Consider the following 27276-nt stretch of genomic DNA (forward strand, 5'->3'; position numbering starts at 1 on the left):
GACATAAAAGAAGCAGCTAATTTAGAAACTGAAGATAATGTATTTCAAATAGATATCTCGTAAACAGGACAGTTTGGGATCAGAGTTACTAGCTAGTTAAATGTTATTTCCAGAGTCAAGTGCATGGTTTTTCACTGGTATCTCCAGGACAATGGTAAAGCATCTGATAATGTGTATTTCCATATCTTGAAGGTTTTAGCAGGTGGAGGCAAAGGAAAGAGTTGGGTACTTATTTCAATACTAAACACGAGGCAGCCCTAACTGGCACTTCAGGCTGACAGTTCTATCACTAACTAAAAGTATACCCACAAAGCAGTGATGAAATCCTGGAGCCTGGTCTACCTGTTTTGTTTCACAGAGTGGCTTGATGCAAACTACTTGCAGATCAGACTTTTCTTATCTAAATCCCAGATTCATGTTTCTCCTTCCTCCTTATTGTATCTGATATTAGCTTAACTAGCAGAGGGAGAAGGACAAAGGCCCAGTAGTTAAATAACATGTGTGTGCATGTTCACAGTGCTGGCAGCTCAGTGTAGGCACTGGGAAGTTCACCCCTTAGAACTCTGGATATTTCTGTAACAGCAAGAGGGAGGAGGTAGGTAAATTTCAGAGTTGAGATGGGTAGAGGGAGTTGCAGAGGTGAGGAGCTCCAGTGGGTAGCACATACCCTGCAACCTCACAAAAAGAAAATGAGAGCGATGTAGAGTCCAGTGGGGTGAGGTGTGGGGTGTCAGACTCCCTTTCCCCACCCCCAACAAACAGCTCAGAAAAGTTTCAGTCTTTTTCTTCCCTGGACACAGACAAACATTAAATCATGGGCTCAAAATGGGGAGTAAAATTTAAAAAAGACTCTGGCTCTATGTTTTCTTTCCCTTTGCTTTTCCATTCCCTTCTCCCACATCTGTCCTCTATAACTGTCCATTCCTTTTGAAGGTTTTATTTTATTTTTGTCTTTCCCTCTCTTTTTTCAGAGGATACAGTTTTCATGTAAGTCAGCCTCTCTTCCTTCCACATTCAAGCTTTGCTCTTTACTGCTGTCCCCACACATCCCATCATTGGCCCTCTTCCTCTTTTCCCCTTTCCACTGCTGCTTTCTTTTTCATTTCCCTTCATATTGGTGGTGAATGAAGGAGGACCTCCCACACACCATCTCACTCCTCATCTCACATCCATCCCCGTCTCATCTTCCCTGGTTCTCTCCCACCCCTTCAGTCTCTGACCTCCCTTTCCCCAATCTATTATTTCCTCAACCGGTGCTCTCCACCTCCCCCCCCCCCCCGATGTTTTCCAGACAGTTTCTTCTCTTTCCAGTGGTGGGGTCATGGCTCCTGTGACGAGGAGAAAAGGAGCTCAAAAGACAGACAAATGCACTTCTGAAACTAACTTTGACATCGTCACAGTATTATTACTAAAGCGGAGCCACAGCTTACATTAATGTAGCTGCCTAATTCTGTTTGCACATCCAGTAACAGCATCATAGTTATTGGGTTACAACACGTAAACCAGCCCGTAATTAATCATTAAAAATGTTTCAGATAAAACACTTTAAAAAGTATTTGATTTTTAAAAAAGGTGTGTTAAATGCTTCAAAAAGAAATGCTTTATTGGAGTTGGCTGGACAATAATCCTAGTGGCCACAGATCAGTGGATACTCATTTGAAATCATGCTTTGAATAGCCAGACGACTGCAAAACTCTAGCTAGGACTCAAGGGATAAAACAGTTACTAATACTCCTGCAAAGATGATTCATCACTACCATTCCAACTTCTTGTTCTACTAGCCACAGATCTAACCACTCCCAATCCCGAAACAATTCAATACATATTCTTTGTTAGATGTCCCATTGTTTACATGTTATTTATTACACAATATGTTGCAGAAGTGATAGTTCAGGCGATAAGGACTAAAATGGATATCTGAAAGAACTGGTGGCCAGTTGTACATATAACATTTGATGTAGAGCCATGCACATTTGTCTTTAACTTTCTGCACAAGGTTCTAGATGGTTAAACCATCATGCAAAGTCCTTGGCATCCCTCTCTGTCTTAGAATCCTGAACATCTGCATGTTTCTACTTTTGTTACTGTGTGTTCCCAGAGTCTCTGAGCTGGCATGCTACCAACTCCTGCCCAGCTGATAAACATGCTTCATAAACGTGAAAGGTTCCTTAGCTCCCTGATAAACTAGTAGGATGCTCCATTGCAGTCTCTCATATGACAGACTGTTTGGCACAAAGTTGGATTCAGTAAAGTGTATTGCAGTTTAAGGCAGATAGGGTGGCTGTGTTCAATTCCTATTAGTCACAATACATTTTATTTAATCAAGTAATTAGTAATGAACATTTTCACTGCAGTAAAGTTAAAATTATTCAGAGAAAACTGGGACTTCTATCATACAAAGTAACAACAAATGCTGAATCGGCATTAAGATAAACAAATTGACAATGAGTGCTTGAGTGTGGCATAATTTAGAGAAATAAGGTGACCATATTTGGTATAAGGTGACCATATATTCTAAATCAAACACTAGGACCCTTTTGTGGCAACAACTTTAAGGGTTGTGAAATTCACATGAAATTGATATTTCAAACTATATGCATTCTGATTTTTCATGTTTTTATTGCAGATAGTTTCAGATCTGTATGAAGCTACATTCATGTGAAATTGTGATGTAAACCATATATGATTTTTGTATGAGGTCCATACAGTTTTGGTGACCATCTAGAGGAAGGAAGCAAAGGACAGACTGACCACCAGGTACCCATCTTCTCCATCCTCAATGCCCCTGAGTTAACAACACTACAATAACTATAGTAACCGAACAACAATAAGGAAACAATTAGTAAAAGAGCAACAGAATCACAGTGTGTGCAGAGAAGTGGACACTTCCAGGGTTCCATCTCGCTGCCACAGCTGTAAGAAGGAACGGAAGGATGGGTGGGCCTGTGCTACCCTTTATCTCCGGGATGGGATGGGTATGTGCAGGCATGTCCCCAATAGTCACTGCTATTCAAAAGAATCTGATCTCCTGTGCATGAGGCACATGTGAACCACAAGTGGAATAAGTGTGGACAATTGCATGAAGAACAGGCTATTTCAGGTGTCCCAAAAGTTTTTGGGACACTAGGACATATGAAAAAAATGGGACATCTATTTCTTCACTCAGGTAGACCAAAAAATATAAATAAATGGCATAGTTCCTTGAGGTTCTTTGAATATGGCCTTCAGATAGAAGAATCTTGATCAATTTATAGAAGTAGATACCACTCTCTTTCTGTGAAAAACAATTTTTTTTTACCTGACGTAGTAAGTTTCACCTATATCAGAAAATGTCCTAAATCACTAACTCTATTAAAAGTTTCTATTTATCTGCAGAAATCTAAAGCTAAAATTACGTCTATGAAAACAAATAAATCCTAAGACATATCTCTTACTCAACTTTCATAAATAAAAATCACACTGCATATGGTATATTGGTAAATCAAAGTCTATATTTTGTGGTGACTTTATTGAAGTTCTGCTTTGAATTGGTGGCATTTACTTCCAGTAAATCCTTGTCATCTTTCTCTTAAACCTTCTTTGACGGAATGAAGAAATCTGAAATTCCAACCAGATCTCCTTTAAGCTCCCTAAATTACAAGAAGATAAATATCCTTTCATTAAAGTATTTATTTTAATAATGACCCAAGTGGCTAAACTTTTTAAAGCTACACTTAATCTCCCTCCAGTATACATTTTCTTAGTGAGGATTTTTCTCTTAAACATTTTTCTTTGTAGCATAGTTCAGAATTACTTCATTATAACAGTTGTAAAGACAATAAAATCTGGTTCTGGAACATTACACATTTTACAAACTTTTTATTCCTGGGGGAATTCTGTGGCAAAAAAATAAAAATTCTGCACACAATATTTTAAAATTCTGTAAAATTTTGCATATTTTATTTGTCAAAATAACACAATATAATCACATCAGTTTAAATTCATTTTGGTCATTCATTTCAAAATACCTGTCAGCAAGTATGTCTGTAACAATACAGACAACAAAAAGGATTCAGGAAATGTTTTTTGACAAATAGACTCCTTACTAGGCATATTAATACAGAACTCTGAGTAATAATTCATTTAAACTACAATACAGAGCCGTATTTCCCACACCCCTCAGAAGCAGTGCAAAGTCTTGCAGGAGTCAGGGGTAATGGAGGAGGTGAGGGAGAGGGAAATAAATTGCTCGGAAGGAGCCTGGGTGTGAACTTGGAGGGTTATTGGGTATGGGTGGGAAAAGTATGGAACAGGTTTTTTTGTGGCGTGTGGAGGAATTGTTAGGGAGCTTCCCCCATGCAGACCCTGGCTGATCCCTAGCCTCTCCCATTCAGTCAAGCACATCTGCCTCAGTCCCCAGGTGTTCCTGAACCCCCATGTGTACTTGCACCCCCTGTCCACACGTGTCCCTCCTCCCCCACTCAGATACCACTCCCCCCATTCCTATGTGTCCCTGTACCTCCTCCCCCGACCCGTGTCCTTGTATTCTCTGTGCCCCCACCCATCCATTCCCCTGTCCCTATGTACCCCCTTCCCCATGTAGCCCTGTACCTCCCTCTCCCCAGTGGCCCTGGACCTCCACTCCCATTCAGCCCCTGCCCCAGTCTGCCTCCCCCACTAGCCCTTATGAGCCTCTGTATGACACCCCCCCGCCCCCAGCACCCCATGCTGTCTGTCTCCCCGTAAGCCCTGTCTTCTGACCTGGCCAGCTGTGAAGAAGGCTCTGCAGGCTCTTTTTCTTCCCTAGCTGGCTGGGAGTTTCTGCGTTCTATCACCACTGCACCCTCTTGTGGGCAAAAGGTGGAACTGCAGAAATTATTTCCCACTGGGAGCTGCTGCTGTTCTTGCGCCACAGCGCCCTCTGGTGGGCAAGAGGCAGAACTGCAGTAACATTTCAGCAGAAACTTTTTTCTGCACAAAAATTTAAAAATATGTGCAGCTCATTAAATATGCACACACGCAGTAGCGCAGAATTCCTGCAGGAGTAAACGTGTTTCTTGTACCAAGTAATCTATCAGCCAAATTTTATTTTATTTAAAATATAGAATTTAGGACTTGTACCAGATGAAGTTGCCCTATCTCTTAAATCCACTAAAGTCAAGTGCACAGAGGCTCCATAAAGCTCCATTCGATGGGCTCAAATTTAAAAAAGGGTAAAGGCAGAGTCAAACCTAGGATTCTGGAAGGGTTCTTGGAGGTGAAACCTAATTTAATACTATGAAAGCCAAACAACTTCAAAAAGATCTGCCAATAGCACTGGAGTGTCTTATATGGGCCATTTCTTTATAGCTGCTACAGACTAGGTAAAACAGCAATCTAGTAATGTACCTTTAAAAGTGAAAGCAATCTCCCAAGAGGTTATTATCTCAACTTTTCAAAAATTAACAAGGAAAGGTAAATAAGGGTTAACGGTTTTAAACAAATTACTGTATAACACCTTACCTGGGATCCAGTCAAACCTAAATCATTGTATTAAACAAAAGAATAATATAATCTTAATTGTATGTATGATTGCAATTCTATAGTCATCTTCAGTGGTGAAAGTAAAGCTTATCAATTTGTTAATGTAAATAGATATGGCATTAGTGTATTTATCTTCCCACCCAGGATGCTCCAGAGACAAGAAAGCTCAAAGTAACACATACTTAGGTTCAGTTAATTTAGGGCAGCGACTATGTTAATCCTACTGGCACCTTCAGCAGGAAGGACCTCAGGACAAAAGCTAAGCACAGGCACAAATGAAATAGGTAGTCTCCATATACCCACAGCTCAGGAAGTGAGCAAGCCATGTAGACCATATTCTTGAACTCCTCCTGCAGGCATGCATTACTCAAAATACTCAGGTACAAGAGATATGCCCTTTCAGGGATCAGGAATACAATAGCATACAAGAGAAATAATATTAGAAGGATTGGGGATCTGAGACACCAAAGAAATGACAAATAAAACAAAACAAAAATTCATGCCTCTCACATATACCCCAAACCCCAGTCCTGATGGGACTGAAGCAACCCAAGACAAAAAGACGCACCCTCAGGATGGAACAGACACTTAGTGCATATCCATACAAACAAACCAGGCACCACTCTGCAGTCATGGTAAGAAGGACAGGATTATACGATAGAGTTGCCTGCAATAGCAGAGGACTGGACTTGATGAGTCAATAGGACCCTTCCGGTCTTATGTCCTAAGGATGAAGGACCATAAGCTCATGAACACAAGATTGGTTAAAAATAAAGTCTGCATTACATATGACCTGATTGTGGAGGAGGCAACTGACCTGGCCTACCTCACGGAAACCTGGGTTGAAGACCTTGTCAGATGCATTCTGGTACAACTTATTCCAGCAGGATATATAACATACCATGGGTGAAATCCTCACTCCACTGAGGTCAATGGGAGTTTTGCCTTTGACCTCAGTGGGGCCAGGATTCCACCCCATGAGTCCAAAGTTTGATAGGGAGGCAGGATGGCTATCAGATAACCCAACCAAACCCAGATGGAAATGAGATCTTAACCCAGAGACCGAGTCATTCAGATATACCAGATGACACAGAACTCCAGGAAACAGAACCAATATAGACATTCTAGCAGTATACAGATCACTCAAGAGCTCTGCAAGTTTCCTCTCAGAGCTAATCTCAAACCAAGACATCAAAATTTGTCTTGTGAGACTTCACACTTATGGAGTACAGTTCTGTCTCAGTGGCCCAGGATCTAACATCCATTAAGACAAACACAGCATTCTTCCACATAGTGTTCAATCCCGCCCTTACATTCTGTTGGAATACACTACACCAGCCAGAAGCATGACCAGTGTGCTAAGGGACTAGTCAGACACTCTGTAACAACAACCTCAAAACAGCCCCTCCCTCTGTACCACCCCCAGAGATATCTACTGTTTACCAACGATCAGCTCCAGATAAAGCAGAGGCAAAAACTGGTAGCCTGGAACATACAGTGTTTATAAACACCAACATAATAAAGGAAACCAACATCTAAAATGTCCGATCAACATAACTGTTCTTGATAGCAGAACTCCTGACCAGCCCAGACTGTCTTTTCCTTTACCTTGCACCTGAACATCTCCCACTGCGAGGAATTGCCATAATACTTTGCTGAAAAGATTCATAAAATCTACAAAGGTAGCAAGAGCAGCAGACAGATGGAACAGACCCTGGTAATGGTAAATGAACGCCTGAGATCATGCCTAAGGAAGGGCAATTTACCAGTGCCTTGGAATCATGGCTAATACTAAAAAAAAATAAAAAAAAAAATGGAAGGACCCAAACAATTTTGCTAGTTATGACCTAGTCTCAAATGTTCCTTTCCTGAACAAGGACACTGAGATGATAGTGGTAGATCATCTCCAGCAATCTCCAGCAGAATCCACCTTCTGCCATTATGCTGGCTACCAGATTTCAGACCTGGCCAATGCAAAGACAGTACAACAGTCACACTAGTGAATGATCTCCTTATAAAATCTGCTGACTTCAATAAGAGTTGGTCACAAGTGTATTCCACTAGTGCCACCTAGCAGGCAACAGTGGATTGCCCTCAGATAATTGTATCCGTTTCTCTAATAACAAATCTCAGAAGGCTGTGACGGGGGCAGCTGCTCCTCACAGAGAGTCCTCCTCCACAATCAGGTCATATGTAATGCAGACTTTCCGCCTACAGGGCTTGTTTACTTCCCTTCTCCTGTTCAACATCAACGGTAAAACATAAGAGGAAACTTTAAAATGCTGTGGGTTCAAATAATAACATGCTGATGTTACAAAGCTATAAACATCATTTCTATCTGGAGTAGAGAAAACCATAATTCACCTATACGAACATCTGGAAAAAATAAACATGTGGGTGAATAACTGTTGCCTCAACTCTGTCATTGAAGCCAACAGGAGTCTAACTTTAGGCACACATTTTTGAAAAATCTTCTTCTTAACGTTTATTATGCTTTCTACTAGCACGTACAAAGAGAAAATAAAGGGAAAAGAGAGATTATCTAACTAAAATTAGAGATTTATGAAACCAGAATGAACTAGCATAACTGATACATGCTCCAGGTCCAAATTTATACTTACACTTGTCCCTTAAGAGTGTTGAGGAAAGCTTCAACTGTGTAGTCTGGCATCTCATCATCTATACTGGCCAGGTATGTGTAAATAAATGAGAATGTATCAAACGGAATGCGAGCAGGTCCACCCTCTGGATCGGTTGTTAGAATTTCACAGGCATACTTCACAGAAGTCATTAAGGACTAGCAGGATCCCAACCAAGAAAAGAGAGACATAATATCAGAAGGCATTAGCATCCTTTGTTCACTATGGTGTAATATCGCATAAAAGCCTGTCAGCTTCTGAAATTCAGTGTGAATAGAACCAAGATTTCATTTACACTTGCAAAGTTTGTACCTGCAGATACCCACACTCCAATACAGCTCCACTGGTAATAACGGTGGTGGAAGCTGTAGTGTAGACAGGGCTCAGGCATTTTTATTATTGTGGCATCTAATTTGGTTTAAGACTACAGAGAGGTAAAAATGCCTGAGCCCTTTTCACACTACTGCCTCCACCAACATTAGCACTGGTAAAGCTGCACTATTGGTGAATTATGGCTAAAAATATTGTTAGTATAGAAAAGGCCGTAGTGTGATTCTGTTACTCTTTTAATCAATGCAAAAGAGAAAGATAGCATATAATTGAGCAACTGATTGCATCATGTTAGACTGTACAGACATCAGTCTACTGCCGTATTTACTAATACATCACCAGGTAAAGAACTGTCCCTAATTTGTTACCATATAAAGGCCTCAGTTCATCTGTGAACTATCGTTCAATTTATCCGAACCTGGCCCTAGTGAGGGCAGCATTAAATTGGCTAAGATAGCTAAATTTCAATACATCTGAAAAAAAGAAGTTTGTCTGTATCAATGTTGTGGCAGCTGATATTTTGGCATGATGCTGTGAATGTCACAATTCACAACAACCAAACGATACCCAATCCTGGAAAAGGTCCTTTTGGATACATCTAAAGCAGTGGTTCTCAACCTATTTACCACTGTGGGCCATAGGCCATATCCAATACTACCTGTATGGCCCTGAGGATATCACATAGGCCTTAGCTCTGTGCTGATTGAGCCGGCCACAGGTTGAGAATCACTGGTCTACACATTCTGTGGCAGCAAGCCTCCCAGCCTGAGTCAAGAGACACGGGCCTGCAGGGCTCACGCTAGCGTTCTAATAATAGCTGCGTAGACAGCACTTCGAAGCTGCAGTTCAGGCTGGAGCTCGGGCTCTGAAGCTTAGGGATGGGGATGGACTTCAGAGCCCAAACCAAAATTTCAAAGAGCTGTCCACACAGTTATTTTTAGTGTGTTAGTGTGAGCTCCGCATGCCCAAGACTCATCTCAAGCTGGGAGGCTCACTGCCACAGGCTATCTAAATATATCCTAAATGGAGTAAACTTAAACTGAAGTTAAGGATGTCAATAATTTAAGTAAGGGAGAAAAATCTTAACAAGAATGTTGCAGTTAAAAAACACACCAAAAACCCAGAAAATTCAGAGTTAAGATTACATTTTAAAAAACAAACGCATCCCCAAGTGTTAGTTAAGGATATACTTTAAAAAAAAAATCCCTGTAACTTCAGTGGGACTCTTCACAGATGCTGCAATCTGAACTAGTGGATACTAGTGCTAGATCAACGCTATAAATACTAATATTTATAAAAATTCAGTGAGGAGTTTTGCTCAGTAATAGGCTAGTTGGGGTAACAAAGACCATGACTAAAGACTCTAAAAGTAACGGCAGTGACAAAAATTACAGCTTTAGTAACAGGTAAACAATGGATTTTCTAAAGATAAGTATTACTTAGAGATGGAATGGTGAATTCTTTTAAAAAAATGTCTATTCAAAATCTAGAGTATATTCCAAACCCTATTATTCACAAATTTAAGGTAGCTAAAACTGGAGACCCAAACTGATATACAGTGCCACTTTATAACTGGTACACCTGTCAGCTCTCTCATACAAGAGCTTTGCTGAATCTGCCAACCTTGGGGAAGCTGGGAAGACCTTCTGCAGAATTTTTAAAGGCCTCCTACACAATTTTATAAACTCTGCAGGGCCTTCTGGCTCTCACATTTTGGCCTAGCCACAACTCTCTCTCTCTTTTATGTTGTAGCAAGTTTATTCACCTCAAGTTTTCACATATCAAGGTTATACAAATTGTTTCAAAAATAAGGAAATTTCCACACCAAGAATTATTAAACCAGAGGTTAGACTGCAAAGACATAGCAATATTTTATAAAACAAATGTATTAAATCATTGTTGTTTCTAAAAGTTAGAAAGCCAGGAAATTCTAAGTTAAGGCTGCACTTAAAATATAAAAAAATTCAAAGGTAAGGAACTGCAAGCTACCTTAACTCTGACCCTGATCCATGATCATCTATGCATAGCATTTACTCAGTGTTATGACTAATGATGATGGATGAATGTGCTAACTCATCTATTATGCTCTATGTACTGTCAGGTATAAGAGAATATGGATATAAATCTCTTATCACACAGAGTTAGAGTCAAATCAGGAGACAAATAAGAGAGTATTAGAGCTGTTAGATACTTTCAAGGGCGGATGAGATATATTTTACTGTCCAGCTCATAGGGATATGATGGTCATGTGACACTGTTTTTTGGACTGCAAATGACAAATCAGATATGAGATGTCAATGTTTCTTGTTAGGAACACTGAAGTGGGCAGCTGAAGTGGAGCACATCCACTGACTGCAACTAAGCACCAATTCCTCATGGAGAGATGATGTTTCTCAGGTAGGCATGTCCCACATTTAGGGTGTTATTTGTAAAAAAAAATTATCCTCAAAGCTGCTTTTTAAATATTTGTATATATTTTTATGTTACCAATACTATATTTTATTACTGTCGTCTAAACTAAAAAAGGTATTAAACATCTCATATAAGCATTATTTAGCTGCATGTGGAACGGTATTCAGAACACAGCTGTTTTAAAGCATGTTCGTGGCCAAATTACTGATGGGATTAAAATACCACAGAACTAGGAACAGTCACTGTCATTTTATTTTTGAAGTTCAAAAAAAAAAAAAAAAGCTGCCAAAATAGGCTAACGGTGAATATATTCAGTCTTCTCTCCCTCTCTTCATTCATTTGCTACTACTTCTATGACAATGACTGTCACTCTGGTGTCACCTTACTTTTCACATCTCCTCCTGGTGCACACGCTCGTTATTGTACTGACATTACAACCAGCAGTGGTAGCACTCTTATCCCCCCTTCTTCTGCCTGTCTGAATCACACACCCCCTCAGAACAAAGGGTGACACCAAGTGAACATAAACAAACACAAATACGTGACCTGCCTTTGCTGCACAAAAAATTGGGGTTTTAAAGTGACACAATAGTATCTAGATCTACAATCTATTTACTGCAGTTCCTCTATGGTCTGCTTGGTACAGTCATTTGATTATGAAAGATTTTAACATGCCTACATACCCCACCAAGTATACTACACCCAAGTGCAAGAACTTTCAACCATTCCACCTCTTCACCGAAGTTGTCCAATTGTAGAAGGGCTCTCAGCTGCTCCACTGGCAAACATAGATGTTTCCATTTTTTCTCTAGTTCTATCACGCTCACACGGCCTTTCGGAGAAAGCTTTAAAAGACAAAACACAACACCACAAGTAAAACTGGACAACACCATGGGGATTATCACACAACTAAGAGTACAAAACTTTAGGACCACTTTTTTCCCCCCGACAAAGAAATTGTGGCGTACCCTTTCTCTGACAGATAGTCTGTAGGACCAAACTGTCTATGAAGAGTTCTACTGACATCTCATCTCATCCATGAGCCACGTCTATGAAAATTTCCATTGACATCACTCAACAATACTGTGTGTTTCAATATGGGTTGGCTTGTACCTGCTTGTGCAAAACTTTAAGGAGGCCTGGTGTGAGCCCAGTATCTGTTTTCTGTGTTGCTACTGGCATTTCAATCCTGTCCTTTACAGGAAGGGGTTCTCCTTTCGACAGAGCTGAGAAATACCTAGATTAATAGGAATATCAACACATTTGAATGCTTATAAGCAAATAAAAGTTAAGCAAAACCAAGCTTTATACAAATCTGCTAGTGAATCTAAGTGCTCATGAAAGTGGGAAATTGGCTTCAGTTAGCTCCTGATACAGAGACTTCCTCCCCTCTCTGTATCCAGTTTCCATCTTCCTTTTTAATTGAAGCCACAGAGTTTAGTTTTAACAATGTTTATTCGATACTATAATAATTATTATTGTGTTTTAATTGTGCATTCGATGTTCTGTGTTCCTTGGTGGCAGTGGAGAATGATTTATAAATATTATTAGTGTGTTCTGGCAAATAGCAATGTCTAAGTTTTCCACACACATCTCTAACAATGCACTTTAAACCAGATTTCTATAATCCTCTACTAGTCTAATCTGGTGATAGGCCATTGTCAAGACAGCCCAACCGGCAAATCAAAACACAATTCTGGAGAATTTATATAAAGACTTACAATAGTCATTACACTAATTTATTTTATAACTGACCATAACTTAAACACGGTAGAAATTGAGTTTGATGCAGCTATTAGTAATTTTAAGGATGCTGATACAGATATTTACCTCTTACAGCCAATGTCACCATCACAACTGGCCAAAAACGAATATACAAGAGATTTATTCCACTTCATTCACTACCATATACAGTGCCTTGCTCACAAGATAGGAAGAAACACTCAACTTTAACAACTTTTCCTAAAAACTATCCACACAGCCATTTTCAAAAAGAGTAACACATTTCAATAATACAAACATGGTAGAGTACTTATGGTAAAGCTAGAGTTCACTAACACACAGAACTTTCAGATTCTGTTCCTTCCTATGAAATATCACGTGTTTCACTGATGTGTAAAAGTGATTACCCCAGAAAATCCTACCAAATACAAGAATCTAAAGATGGCAACACCCTGCACCTGCTTTTCAACCAGGAGAATTTATGAAATCTATTGGGAAAAACTAATTAAGACATTCAGTACAGATCAAAAATTAACAGCACCAAAAATGTGAGCCAGTTCGCAGGGTGGCAGTCCCTGTCACTCTGTCAAGATTCCAGGTCTAAAATTGCACCACTAAATATAAATTCAATAAAGACCACATTATCTTTAACAAATTAACAGAACACATAAAAATATATCAGCATATGCGCCACACACTACTTAATATCCAGACAACTTAATTAGGTCAATATATGATGCAGCAATATTTTGTTGTGAGCCTATATATAAAGTACTACTTACCCAGCTGACCACTGCAGTACATCAGGAGGCTGAGTCCTGATGGCAGCTTTGGTAAACTGTTTCAAAATATCTGGGAGTTCAGGGGGTATGTTAATTTGCTGAGCACAAAACATGGTGTCTGGAAGAGGCATAATTCTTGTAACGTCCAATAACAGGATCCTGAAAGCACCAAAAATATAAATGAATTCTAAACATATGAGATTAGTATGGTTCTATACAAGTTCTCTTAATTTTATTATTCATCTCACCTGTATAAAACCCCCAAACTTACTTTAACTGTGAGGTCCTGTTCCAGAACAGAAAGCGGATGTCCATGCGTTGCAACCAGTTTATTTTAATGTTATTTAATTAAATTAAAAGATAAAAGGAAGCAAATACACATTTTTAGTCACAGCATCAGTTTTAGCCTAGGCAAAAATAAATGAGGCAAATCCACAAAAGTATGCAAAACTCTCTTTGTCTGCAACTCCTGTGATCAGGAACAGCCTATTTCATCTTTATCTTTCTGCCTCATTGCCTTTCTCTTAACTGAAAACATCCCTCTGCTGCTCCCTTGCCTATGCTTTTTAATTTCTTTCTTAATCTTCTCTTTATTTTAGCTTTGTAACTGTATTACTTAACTCTGTTACAATTTTATGATACAGATTTTGTGCACGATGATATATAAACTAGGAATTTGGGGGAGATGGTTGGGAGATGTCCAGGTAATCTCCACGCCAGAATTAAGCATAGAGTGGAAAGAAAATGAAGTAAGAGTGGATACAGCTGTAGGTAGGAGGAAGGGCAGTGTAGATACAAGTCTAATAGGTTATACTGGTAGTAAAATAACCGTGCCTAATAGGGTACAGAATGTGAGTGAGGCTAAACAGCAAAAATTAAGATGTTTGTACACTAATGCAAGGAGCCTAGGTAACAAAATGGAGGAACTAGAGTTACTGGTGCAGGAAGTGAAACCAGATATTATAGGTATAACAGAGACCTGGTGGAATAGTAGTCATGACTGGGCTACAGGTATTGAAGGGTATGTGCTGTTTAGGAAAGACCGAAATAAAGGTAAAGGTGGTGGAGTAGCACTGTATATCAATGATGAGATAGAATGTAAAGAAATAAGAAGCGATGAAATGGATATGACTGAGTCTGTCTGGGCAAAAATTAAATTGGGGAAGAAAACTATTAGAGCCTCCCCTGGGATAGTGCTTGGGGTGTGCTATAGACCGCCGGGATCTAATTTGGATATGGATAGAGCCCTTTTTAATGTTTTTAATAAAGTAAATACTAATGGAAACTGTGTGATCATGGGAGACTTTAACTTCCCAGATATAGACTGGAGGACGAGTGCTAGTAATAATAATAGGGCTCAGATTTTCCTAGATGCGATAGCTGATGGATTCCTTCAGCAAGTAGTTGCTGAACCGACTAGAGGGGATGCTATTTTAGATTTGGTCTTGGTGAGTAATGAGGACCTCATAGAGGAAATGGTTGTAGGGGATAATCTTGGCTCAAGTGATCATGAGCTAATTCAGTTCAAACTGAATGGAAGGATTAACAAAAATAAATCTGCAACTAAGGTTTTTGATTTCAAAAGGGCTGACTTTCAAAAATTAAGGAAATTAGTTAGGGAAGTGGATTGGACTGAAGAATTTATGGGTTTAAAGGTAGAGGAGGCCTGGGATTATTTTAAATTAAAGCTGCAGAAGCTATCGGAAGCCTGCATCCCAAGAAAGGGGAAAAAATTCATAGGCAGGAGTTGTAGACCAAGCTGGATGAGCAAGCATCTTAGAGAGGTAATTAAGAAAAAGCAGAAAGCATATAGGGAGTGGAAGAAGGGAGGGATCAGTAAGGCAAGCTACCTTATTGAGGTCAGAATATGTAGGGATAAAGTGAGACAGGCTAAAAGTCAAGTAGAGTTGGACCTTGCAAAGGGAATTAAAACCAATAGTAAAAGGTTCTATAGTCATATAAATAGGAAGAAAACAAAGAAAGAAGAAGTGGGACCGCTAAAAACTGAGGATGGAGTGGAGGTCAAGGATAATCTAGGCATGGCCCAATATCTAAACAAATACTTTGCCTCAGTCTTTAATAAGACTAAAGAGGATCTTAGGGATAATGGTAGCATGATAAATGGGAATGAGGATATGGAGGTAGACATCACCATATCTGAGGTAGAAGCGAAACTCAAACAGCTTAATGGGACTAAATCGGGGGGCCCAGATAATCTTCATCCAAGAATATTAAAAGAATTGGCACAAGAAATTGCAAGCCCATTAGCAAGAATTTTTAATGAATCTGTAAACTCAGGGGTTGTACCGTATGATTGGAGGATTGCTAACATAGTTCCTATTTTTAAGAAAGGGAAAAAAAGTGATCCAAGTAATTATAGGCCTGTTAGTTTGACATCTGTAGTATGCAAGGTCTTGGAAAAAATTTTGAAGGAGAAGGTAGTTAAGGACATTGAAGTCAATGGTAAATGGGACAAAATACAACATGGTTTTACAAAAGGTAGATCGTGCCAAACCAACCTGATCTCCTTCTTTGAGAAAGTAACAGATTTTTTAGATAAAGGAAACGCAGTGGATCTAATTTACTTAGATTTTAGTAAGGCGTTTGATACGGTGCCACATGGGGAATTATTAGTTAAATTGGATAAGATGGGCATCAATAGGAATATTGAAAGGTGGATAGGGAATTGGTTAAAGGGGAGACTACAACGGGTCCTACTGAAAGGTGAACTGTCAAGTTGGAGGGAGGTTACCAGTGGAGTTCCTCAGGGATCGGTTTTGGGACCAATCTTATTTAATCTTTTTATTACTGACCTGGGCACAAAAAGTGGGAGTGTGCTACTAAAGTTTGCAGATGATACAAAGCTGGGAGGTATTGCTAATTTAGAGAAGGACAGGGATACCCTACAGGAGGATCTGGATGACCTTGTAAACTGGAGTAATAGGAATAGGATGAAATTTAATAGTGAGAAGTGTAAGGTCATGCATTTAGGGATTAATAACAAGAATTTTAGTTATAAGCTAGGGACGCATCAACTAGAAGTAACGGAGGAGGAAAAGGACCTTGGAGTATTGGTTGATCATAGGATGACTATGAGCTGCCAATGTGATATGGCTGTGAAAAAAGCTAATGTCGTCTTGGGATGCATCAGGAGAGGTATTTCCAGTAGGGATAAGGAGGTTTTAGTACCGTTATATAAGGCACTGGTGAGACCTCACCTGGAGTACTGTGTGCAGTTCTGGTCTCCCATGTTTAAGAAGGATGAATTCAAACTGGAACAGGTACAGAGAAGGGCTACTAGGATGATCCGAGGAATGGAAAACTTGTCTTATGAAAGGAGACTCAGGGAGCTTGGCTTGTTTAGCCTAACTAAAAGAAGGCTGAGGGGAGATATGATTGCTCTCTATAAATATATCAGAGGGATAAATACCAGAGAGGGAGAGGAATTATTTAAACTCAGTACCAATGTGGACACAAGAACAAATGGATATAAACTGGCCACTAGGAAATTTAGATTAGAAATTAGACGAAGGTTTCTAACCATCAGAGGAGTGAAGTTTTGGAATAGCCTTCCGAGGGAAGTAGTGGGGGCAAAAGATCTATCTTGCTTTAAGATTAAACTCGATAAGTTTATGGAGGAGATGGTATGATGGGATAACATGGTTTTGGTAATTAAATATTCATGGTAAATAGGCCCAATGGCCTGTGATGGGTTTTAGATGGGGTAAGATCCAAGTTACCTGGGAAAGAATTTTCTGTAGTATCTGGCTGATGAATCTTGCCCATATGCTCAGGGTTTAGCTGATCGCCATATTTGGGGTCGGGAAGGAATTTTCCTCCAGGGCAGATTGGAAGAGGCCCTGGAGGTTTTTCGCCTTCCTCTGTAGCATGGGGCACGGGTCACTTGCAGGAGGATTCTCTGCTCCTTGAGGTCTTTAAACTACAATTTGAGGACTTCAATAGCACAGATATAGGTGTGAGGTTTTTTTTGTAGGAGTGGTGGGTGAAATTCTGTGGCCTGCGTTGTGCAGGAGGTCAGACTAGATGATCATAATGGTCCCTTCTGACCTAAATATCTATGAATCTATGAATAAAATAAAAAGGTAAATCTGAAACTAATTTAGATTCTCCTAGTTCTGTAACGGGCTAGCTCAGGCAGTGGGGTAATATGCACCAGATGATGGAAACAGTTGGATTATACCCCACTGTTTTTCTTTATTTCCTATTAGAAGGAAAACAGACTCCAAATTTCAATCAGTAACTTTAATGAAAAAGCAAAAAGTGAGACTAAAGCACTTCTGAACTGGAACAGACTCACGACAGTGAGCTATCACAGACCATTCAGAACTGAGAGGTCCATTCCAGGTTCTAACAGTGACAAGGATGCTTTGGGAGCTCTTCAACTGGTGCTTAAAGGTGGAATAGCACTCCATGAGGAAAGTAAAGGAATTCATAATATAAGAAAAATGGTATATCTTGCCAGGCAGAACCACAGAATGAGTTGAGTGCATCATCACCAGACTACTAGCTCTAATACTGTTCTGCAACTAGTGGAAAACTTTCCACTTTCAGTGCACAACAACTATGTTGTAAATCTGTGCTGTGAGGAGAGTCTGCCATTTTTGTGCAGACAATTAAGTGTGAAGATTATAAAGTTTCTACTGTATCTGTGTATATGCTTAAGCAGAGCAAATATTTATTAATCTCTGCTCTTAGCTCTGTACAATACCACCAGAAAGCAATTTTACATGTAAGGCTTGCTATAACATATATGAGTAGTTAAAAATCCATAGAGATTTATTTTAAAAACACTCTAAAGGCGTCTTAAAATCACAGAGCTCTTAAGTTCCTTGGCTTCACAGCCAACAGGAGGATGGACTGTTTTATAAATGGAATAGGACAATGTGAACTAGCAGGTAAGAAACATGTCTTTGTCCAAACAGGCTAATTCAGAAAATTGGAACTCTTATAGCATTACCCAACATCAGCACAAGAATAGATAGTGCGGGTAAAAATCAATTGTGCTAAAAAGTGATTCTCTCACACCATTATGCACCAATCCTTTACAAAAGAGGCCTACAGTGAAAAGCAAAAGGATAGAGAAATATTTAGTTTTTAAAAGTTTTTCTTTCATATCACTTTCAAAAAACTCCACTTTCTGATCAAATTTTTCTCATGTCTGTAAAAGATTGGTTGTCTATTATAGAGGGAAAGCTGCTTGGCAGGAAGTTTCTTTTCCTGTATTTTGTTTATGCTTAAATAACAAGCAGGCCAAATGAAGATCCTATGATACCCCATGTATCGCCACAGCATGAGCACGCCTATACAGACAGCTTGCCCAGGGGCTCCCTGCCCCCGCCCTTTGCCCAGGCATGGAGGGTACCAGCCACGCCCCAGCCCATCACCTGCCTTTGCTACTAGTCAGTCTACTCAGCCAGGAGGATGAGTCATGGGCCGGCCCCTCGCTGAGCCTCACCTAGCTGTTCCCCAGACCACGGACTGTTACTGCCCCGTCCCACTCTGTATCAGGGTTGCCAACTCTGACTGAAGCTATGCGAGGAGATTTTCTTAAAATATAGAATCATAGAATCATAGAATATCAGGGTTGGAAGGGACCTCAGGAGGTCATCTAGTCCAACCCCCTGCTCAAAAGCAGGACCAATCCCCAAATAAATCATCCCAGCCAGGGCTTTGTCAAGCCTGACCTTAAAAACTTCTAAGGAAGGAGATTCCACCACCTCCCTAGGCAACGCATTCCAGTGTTTCACCACCCTCCTAGTGAAAAAGTTTTTCCTAATATCCAACCTAAACCTCCCCCACTGCAACTTGAGACCATTACTCCTTGTCTTGTCCTCTTCTACCACTGAGAATAGTCTAGAACCATCCTCCCTGGAACTACCTCTCAGGTAGTTGAAAGCAGCTATCAAATCCCCTCTCATTCTTCTCTTCTGCAGACTAAACAATCCCAGTTCCCTCAGCCTCTCCTCATAAGTCATATGTTCTAGACCCCTAATCATTTTTGTTGCCCTTCGCTGGACTCTTTCCAATTTTTCCACATCCTTCTTGTAGTGTGGGGCCCAAGACTGGACATAGTACTCCAGATGAGACCTCACCAATGTCGAATAGAGGGGGACGATCAGGTCCCTCGATCCGCTATGCCCCTACTTATACATCCCAAAATGCCACTGGCCTTCTTGGCAACAAGGGCACACTGCTGACTCATATCCAGCTTCTCGTCCACTGTCACCCCTAGGTCCTTCTCCGCAGAACTGCTGCCTAGCCATTCGGTCCCTAGTCGGTAGCGGTGCATTGGATTCTTCCGTCCTAAGTGCAGGACCCTGCACTTATCCTTATTGAACCTCATCAGATTTCTTTTGGCCCAATCCTCCAATTTGTCTAGGTCCCTCTGTATCCTATCCCTCCCCTCCAGCGTATCAACCACTCCTCCCAGTTTAGTATCATCCGCAAATTTGCTGAGAGTGCAATCCACACCATCCTCCAGATCATTTATGAAGATATTGAACAAAACCGGCCCCAGGACCGAAAGCCTCCTGGGTTGCTTTCAGGAGTCACCAGGAGATCGATGCCGACTCCGGGGAACTCCAGGCCAAACCGCAAGGGCCGGCAAGGCAACCCTGCGCCGGATTGGCCTGGAGTCTCCAGCACTTCCAGGGGAGGCGCTGGCACGAAATCTCCGGGAACGCCCCAGTCAGAGCGGGCCACCGCGGGGCGATCCGCACGGCAGGGGTCCCCGAGAGCGCGGGAAAGCGGGGCGGCGCCCTTGGTGCCCCGCCCGGGCCGGCGCTTTGGCCCCAGCAGGCGGCCCGGCCTCGCGCGCGGGGGAGCTGGCCCGGAGGGCAGGTCTCTCACCTCCGCGCGGCGGCTCGCTCTGCCGGACAGCGCGTAACCGCCGCTCGCCTCCCTCCAGTTCCCGGGGCAACGATTGTGTTTCACCGTCGCCATGCAACCGGCTCGAGCTACCGCACGGGCGGCGCATGCGCTGGGCGAAGGCGGGACTTGTTCAAAGGGTGAGGACCGACTATCCTTGGCGCATGCGCTTTTAGGTGCCGGGCTATTCAAGACTGCTTGCGGGCCGCAGCATGTCAGTGAGCTGCTGCTCGCGCACAGCGCACGCGCAGGAGCAAGGACAGCGGGGTGCGCTGCGACGTGCCGCGCCTTGCCGGGGGTCGGAGAACAGGACCTAGCCGCCCCCCTTCCCCGTGACCAAGCTCAGCTGTGGGGGCGGGGCCTGCAGGTGCAAGCAGCGCGCGAGCCGCCTGGCCGCCCCTGAGCCTAGGAGGTGGAGGGGTCCTACTGGCCACTTCCCGGGAGCCGCCCCAGGTGAATGCTGCTTGGACCTTGCCCCTACACCCAGCAGGTCCCTCTGGCTCCTAGGGTCAGGGGCGGCCAGGGGGCTCAGCACCGCCCTGGTTGGTTGTGGTGCCCTGCTAATGGGAGCTGTGGAGCTGGTGCTTGTGGCCGGCACAGCACGTGGAGGCCCTGCCCCCCCCACCAGCTGCCCCAACCCTGGGAGCCAGAGGGACCTGCTGGCTGCTTCCTGGGAGCCACCCTAGGTAAGTGCTGCCCAGCCCCTGCACCTCCTCCCCCAGCCCCAATTCTTAGGTGAGGAGGTGAGCCGCGGAGCCGGCCAGGGGCAATGGGGCAGGCACGGCATAGCCAGACACTCATTGGTCTGCCTGGTACTGTGCTGCCAGCGAGCCCCTTTCTGTTGGGGGTGGGCCTATTTTGCACTACACAGCTGCCCCACCTAACATCCCCCAGACCTGCTATGCCCAGCGCCCCACCACAACCGCACAGTGTCCTGCACACCAGCACCTATATCAAATGCCCCTCTGCCCACAGCCCCACCACAACTGCCCAGCACCCCACACAGAACCCCCCAATCCCTAGTTCCCCAGCACACAGCTATCCCCCTCCCCCACTACCCAGAGGCCCTCCCCACAGCCCCTGCACCACAACTACACAGTGCCCCACACAGACCCCCACCACCCAGCTCTCCAAAACAAACACAGCTCCCACATTGACCAGCGCCCTCCACACCAGCACCCCCCTGCCCAGACTTATCAGACACTCACTACCGCACGCCTCGCCCCCTTCCCTGGCCACATTCATCTGCAAATTTGTGGATGACACTAAGCGGGGGGGAGAGGTAGGTATGCTGAAGGATAGGGTCCATAGTGATCTAGACAAATTGGAGGATTGGGCCAAAAGAAATCTGATGAGGTACAACAAGGACAAGTGCAGAGTTCTGCACTTTTAGGAAGGACGAATCCCATGCACTGCTACAGGCTGGGGACTGACTGGCTAAACGGTAGTTCTGCAGAAAAGGACCTGGGGATTACAGTGGGTGAGAGGCTGGATAGGAGCCAGCCTTCTTGGCAAAAGGGCACATCGCTAACAGCATATTGGGCTGCGTTAGTAGGAGCATTGCCAGAAGATTGAGGGAAGTGATTATTCCCCTCTAATTGGAGAGAGTCCAACGGAGAGCAACAAAAATGATTAGGGGACTGGGGCATATGACTTATGAGGAGAGGCTGAGGGAACTGGGCTTGTTTAGTCTGCAGAAGAGAAGAGTGAGGGGGGATTTGATAGCAGCCTTCAAGTACCTGAATCGGGGGTTCCAAAGAGGATGGAGCTCGGCTGTTCTCAGTGGTGGCAGAAGACAGAAAAGGAGCAATGGTCTCAAGTTGCAGTGTGGGAGGTCTAGGTTGGATATTAGGAAAAACTATTTCGCTAGGAGAGTGGTGAAGCACTGGAATGCGTTACCTAGAGAGGTGGTGGAATCTCCATCCTTAGAGGATTTAAGGGCCGGGTTGACAAAACTCTGGCTGAGATGATTTCGTTGGGGATTGGTCCTGCTTTGAGCAGGGGGTTAGACTAGATGACTTCCTGAGGTCTCTTCCAACCCTGATATTCTATGATCTGCCCTGCTAAGAACTGAGGTAACTGTCAGCTGGGCTGAGCCAGCAGTGTGGCCGGGGCTGGAACTGGGATCATGCGCTCGTGGCTTGCAGCAGGGGCTGTATGCCCCCCCCACACACACAGCTTCCTAGGGCTGTGCACCTCCCTCTCCCATAGCGCCAGTTGGGGATGTGGCTGCTCCCCACCCCCGCCCATGTGTCCTGATATTTTGCTTTTGTGTTCTGGTCACTCAATCCCCAGCTACCTTTGAATTTCCTTTCCCTCATCACCCAGCTCACCCTGGTGTGAAACTGCTCAGTCAACCATATCTGCTACAAACGCCAGCATTGCTCCTGGCTGGAGTAGCTGGAGGTAGTGGATCTCCCGGGCCTGTAGGAGGAGGTGGCTGTGCAGGCACAGCTTTCGACCAGTTAAAAACCATGCGCATCTCTTGCAGAGGGGCTGGAGGTGAAGTGATACAACAGGGAGCAGCAGCACCACCTGAAAGCAAAGGAACTGTGGCAGGCTTATACTATAAGGGCAGGTGGACCATTGGCTAAAAATCGAGCTGGTGCTGAGCCACAAACCTGCTGCTTTTACAATGAGCTGCATGCCATATTTGGCAGAGATACAACCCCCCACCCCCAGCATTATGGATACCTCTCGGGAGCCTGAGACGCAGCTCTCTACTGTTAACAGCGAAGACAAGGAGAGGGAAACATGGGGGAGGACTAGCTATGCCTCAAGTCAGGAGCTTTTCAAAACTCCACTGCAGTCTAGCCCGTCCACCAGCCAAGCATGGATGAGCCTACAGAAGGGAAAAGGAATGTCAGGTAAGTGTGTGCGTATCTTTTTCCTCACAATGTTTAAATGTGAAGTTGGTGCCTGGCCCAACCCCAGGTTAGCAGGACACAGGTGAGAAGAGGTAGTAGTACAACAAACGGGTAGATTTGGATCTGCTTTTCTTTCCCATATAGGGGTAGGCTGCAGGGGCAGGGAGAAAGCAGAACAGTTTGTTTACGTACATAGGGGTGTCCCTTGAATCCTGAGAGATCTTAATGAAACTTTCATGGAGGTACTCTGTAATCCTCTCCTGGAGGTTTCTAGGGATAGCAGCCTTATTTCTTTCTTCATGTTATGACACTGTCCCACACCATTCTGTGATGACTTCTACAGGCACCATTGCAGTCAGCAGGCTAACGGCATAGGAGCCTGGGCTGCTTTGGGACACCAGCAGCACCTGTGCTCTCTGTGCCTTTGTGACACTCAGTGAGATGTCAATTAAACTCACCACCACTGGTGGAAAATAGTGCCAGCACGCAGTGCCATTGCCCTGTATTTGTACTCATGGAAATAGGGGCCAACATCATATTGCTTTTTAGGAATCAAACAAACAATCTCCCACCCCCTGGGTCCGTACTGGGCAATTCTCCCCATGGCTGGGGCAGGAGGGGGTGCTATGCACAGGCACTGCAAGGCTGACATGTCAGTAAGCATGTCTTTATCTAAAAATTTAGAAGCACAGGGGAAGGGATTTCTGAAACTTAATTTTTGCTTTCCATTGTGACTATACTGACAACCATACCTGTTTTCTCTGTAGCTGCTGCTGTTGAGGCCTTGAGAGGTCCTCCTCCACACCTGTGAAATGCCTGACCTTGATGAGGGAAGAGAAAGAAGTGGACTAAGGAGGACGTGTTGTCAGCAAAATCCTGCAAGCCAGTGACGCATCGGTCTGTGAAAAGAGGGCCAGGAGGGTGAAAGACTCAGGAAAACACCCAGCAGGAAAAAGAGACAGAGATGCACCAGGACACAATGCAGATTTTTAAGCTGCAAACAAATGCTGCAGACTCTTGTTGACCTACAGGCATAGGCAATACTAGAATAACTAGTTTGGGGAAGTGAAGCGGTGGTGAATACAATTATTGGGGGAGCAAGAATTTTGCTACACATACTTCATAGAATAGGGATAAATAATATTGGTAACAATTTGTTTACCTTATTGAAACTCAATACGCTTGTGAGCAGCAACAAATGTCGACAACTGTCTTCAGATCGAGACAACTTTTTTCAGTACCAATGCCAGCCAAGTTCCTTAATCAGTCACTTATCATGCGGTTCCTTGGGTAATCTTTCACCCGTGAAAGGCATGAGAATGTTCTTTCACGTGTAGCACTTGATGGAGGAATACTCACATGAGTGACAAATAATTTATTCAGTCCGTGAAAGACAAGTTTGTTTTTATCAAAACAATTAGCAGCTGCAACAAACCATCAATCTTTGATTTCTTCATAGAATTCAATTACTTTTGACAAGAGTTTTAGTTTGGTCTATATTGCATCCATAGTATTCTGCAAGTGGTTTTAATTTTAGGACAGTCAAGAAAGTTATCAGACTTTGGATTAAGGTAACTGATACCAACAAGAACAGATTTATTTTCAGAAAAGCTTTGCAGTTCTTTTTCAAGCAATGGCAAAAAGGCATGTTTCCTGAAGTCTCTATCTAAAAATGTTCTCTACATCACACTTCTTCAGTCCACATGTAGTCCTGATGGCTTTTAGGCAACTTTCGTATATGACTGTGTAGTCCCCAAACTTCAGGCAGCTTCAGACCATTTTCTGATGCTATGTTAACAGCTTCACTCCATATTTCATCAAATGCCTCTTCCAAATCTCTCATGTTCAGAAATTCACTGATTAGGGTATCCACAGAAAAGCATGCCTGAGACAAGTCATAGTCCTGCTTGCAAATAGTCAGAGATAACTTTAAGCAGTTGAAATATTTTTGTGAACCTGCAAAGGAGGACAGTAAACTCAGTCTGATACTGAATTAAGACCTCAAGCACTCATTGCCCTGGCCCCTCTTGACATATCTCAAGATAGTACAGTAAGGTTCACAAGAATGGATGAAATTGTCTTTTTGACAGCATTTGACAGAAACTTGGCACGCCCATCAAGTGTCACAGAGCTTCTTCAATTCAAAGACTTGATGTTTGGGTTGTATTTTCTTTGGAATGGCTATGAATTTAGCATGTATAGCTGATCCAGAGAGAAAAGTGTACAATTTTTCCAGGATAGTGAAACAATTCAGCACGTGTTTCCTTTACATATATAAACAATAACTAATTTGAGCCTGTGGTTGAAATAGTGAATGCATGCTGCCTGAGGTACTTCTTCCCGTAAGAGCACTTGCACACAATTAGGATTTCCGCTCATAAAAAATTGGCACCATAATAAGTCTGGGCACTACAGTTCTGTATATGAATTCAACACCATGACAATGTGTTCATGTACTGAAAGTGAGACTTTGCATCAATTGACTAGGCAGGATGGAAGCCAAGAAATCTTTTATATACAGTGCCATGCAAATAGTACTTGTTCTACTTTGCAAATGTCTTTAGTTTCGTCAACCATTATGGAGAAAACGTTCAGCTCTTTCCCTTCTTGGCTTTTGCTTTCAAGTACTATGTCTGACATGTGAATGATTTCAGTTTGTATTGATGAATGGGTTTATGATGCAATGCGTGGTCCTTTCAATTTTTTTTCCTTACCACATTGTTGTATTTGGCTATTAGAGTCACGAATGCCAGGAAATTTTCCTGATCACTGCTGTTTTCATTGTCTTCTTTTCCTCTTTTGAGCAATCCCCAGGACCAGAGGTGGCAGGTTTGTAGAAATTTTGGTGGTGCCCAGAACCTGCCCCCCCCAACTCTGCCCCCCCACCTGCTTAAGCCTCTGGGAAGGAGTTTGGGTGGGGGGAGGAGGTCTGGGGTGTAGGCCCTGGGCTGGGGCAGGGGATTGGGGTGCAAGAGGGGTGCAGGCCCTGGGAGGGAGTTGGTGTTGGGAGGAGGTGAAGGGATGAGGGGCTCAGGGCTAGGACAGAGGGTTGGGGTGCGAGCTCTTGCGTGGGACAGGGTGGGGATGAGTTTGGGGTGCAGGCAGGCTGACCTGGGGTTGGGGCTAGAGAGGAGGGCTCCCCGCTGGCCCTCTCCCCGCTGGCAGCAGTGAGCTCTGGGGAAGGGTCCCCCTCCCCCCTGGAAGCACACTCACCCCGCACCACTGTCACTGCATGTGCTCCTAGGGCCCCTCTTAGGTCCAGGAAACCCCCTCGCCTCTGCTGTGGTGGGTGCCGGAGGGGTGCCATCACGTTTACCTCCTCCCCTGTTGCTGCCCCTCACTGGGGGTGAGGGCGGGGGCAGGAGCGGTGACTGTGGGTGGGAGGGCCCCCTGTGCTGGTGGAGGTTCCTGCCAGAAAATGAAAGGGTCTGAGGGGGAAGGGCAGGGGAAGGTCAGCCTGCCCTGCCACTAGTGCATGGGGGGGCACTAGGACCCTGTGGTGGTAGTTGATGCCGGGAGCAGAGGCAGCGTGGAACTGCAGGGGAGAGGCAGGGAGCTGGGGGGGGAGGGGGAGCAGGTGGGGCCGGGGGAGAGACTCGGCCCCAAACATTGGTGGAGCTGGGCCCCAGGGCCCTAAATATTGCTGGAGCCTGGGCACCATGGGCCCATACAACTCCTGGCCCCTGCCCAGGACTTCAGTGAGTTTCAGGACATCTGCCATCTGATGTATATGCGGGACTCTTGCATCAAAGGCTCTTAAGCAAACTAAGCAGCCATGGGATAGGAGGGGGAAGGTCCTCTCACGGATCAGGAACTGGTTAAAAGACAAGAAATAAATGGTATATTTTCAGAATGGAGAGAGGGAAATAGCAGTGACCCCCAGGGATCTGTACTGGGACCAGTGCTGTTCAGCATATTCATAAATTATCTGGAAAAAGGGGTAACAATGAGGTGGGAAAGTTTTCAGATGATATGAAATTATTCAAGATAGTTAAGTCCAAAGCTGATTGCAAAGCATTACAAAGGGATCTCACAAAATTGGATGACTGGGCAATAGAGTGGCAGATGAAATTCAGTGTTGATAAATGCGAACTAATACATATTGGAAAACAGTCTCAACTATACATACACAAA

At 43.5% G+C, this 27276-nt stretch overlaps 1 protein-coding gene across 1 annotated transcript; it reads right to left on the bottom strand.

The window, feature by feature from the left end:
• Positions 1 to 3568: 3568 nt before the first annotated feature.
• ROPN1L (rhophilin associated tail protein 1 like) lies at positions 3569 to 13536 on the bottom strand. The gene is made up of 5 exons (XM_077809169.1): positions 13388 to 13536; positions 11997 to 12120; positions 11567 to 11728; positions 8124 to 8299; positions 3569 to 3629 (listed from the first exon to the last, which is right to left on the bottom strand). The coding sequence occupies exons 1-5, from the start codon at positions 13516 to 13518 to the stop codon at positions 3569 to 3571; spliced, it is 654 nt and encodes a 217-aa protein (XP_077665295.1). The 5' UTR covers positions 13519 to 13536.
• Between the last annotated feature and the right edge of the window lie 13740 nt (positions 13537 to 27276).

The sequence above is a fragment of the Eretmochelys imbricata genome, chromosome 2, assembly GCF_965152235.1.
Source record: "Eretmochelys imbricata isolate rEreImb1 chromosome 2, rEreImb1.hap1, whole genome shotgun sequence".
In the NCBI taxonomy this organism is placed as follows: Eukaryota; Metazoa; Chordata; order Testudines; family Cheloniidae; genus Eretmochelys; species Eretmochelys imbricata.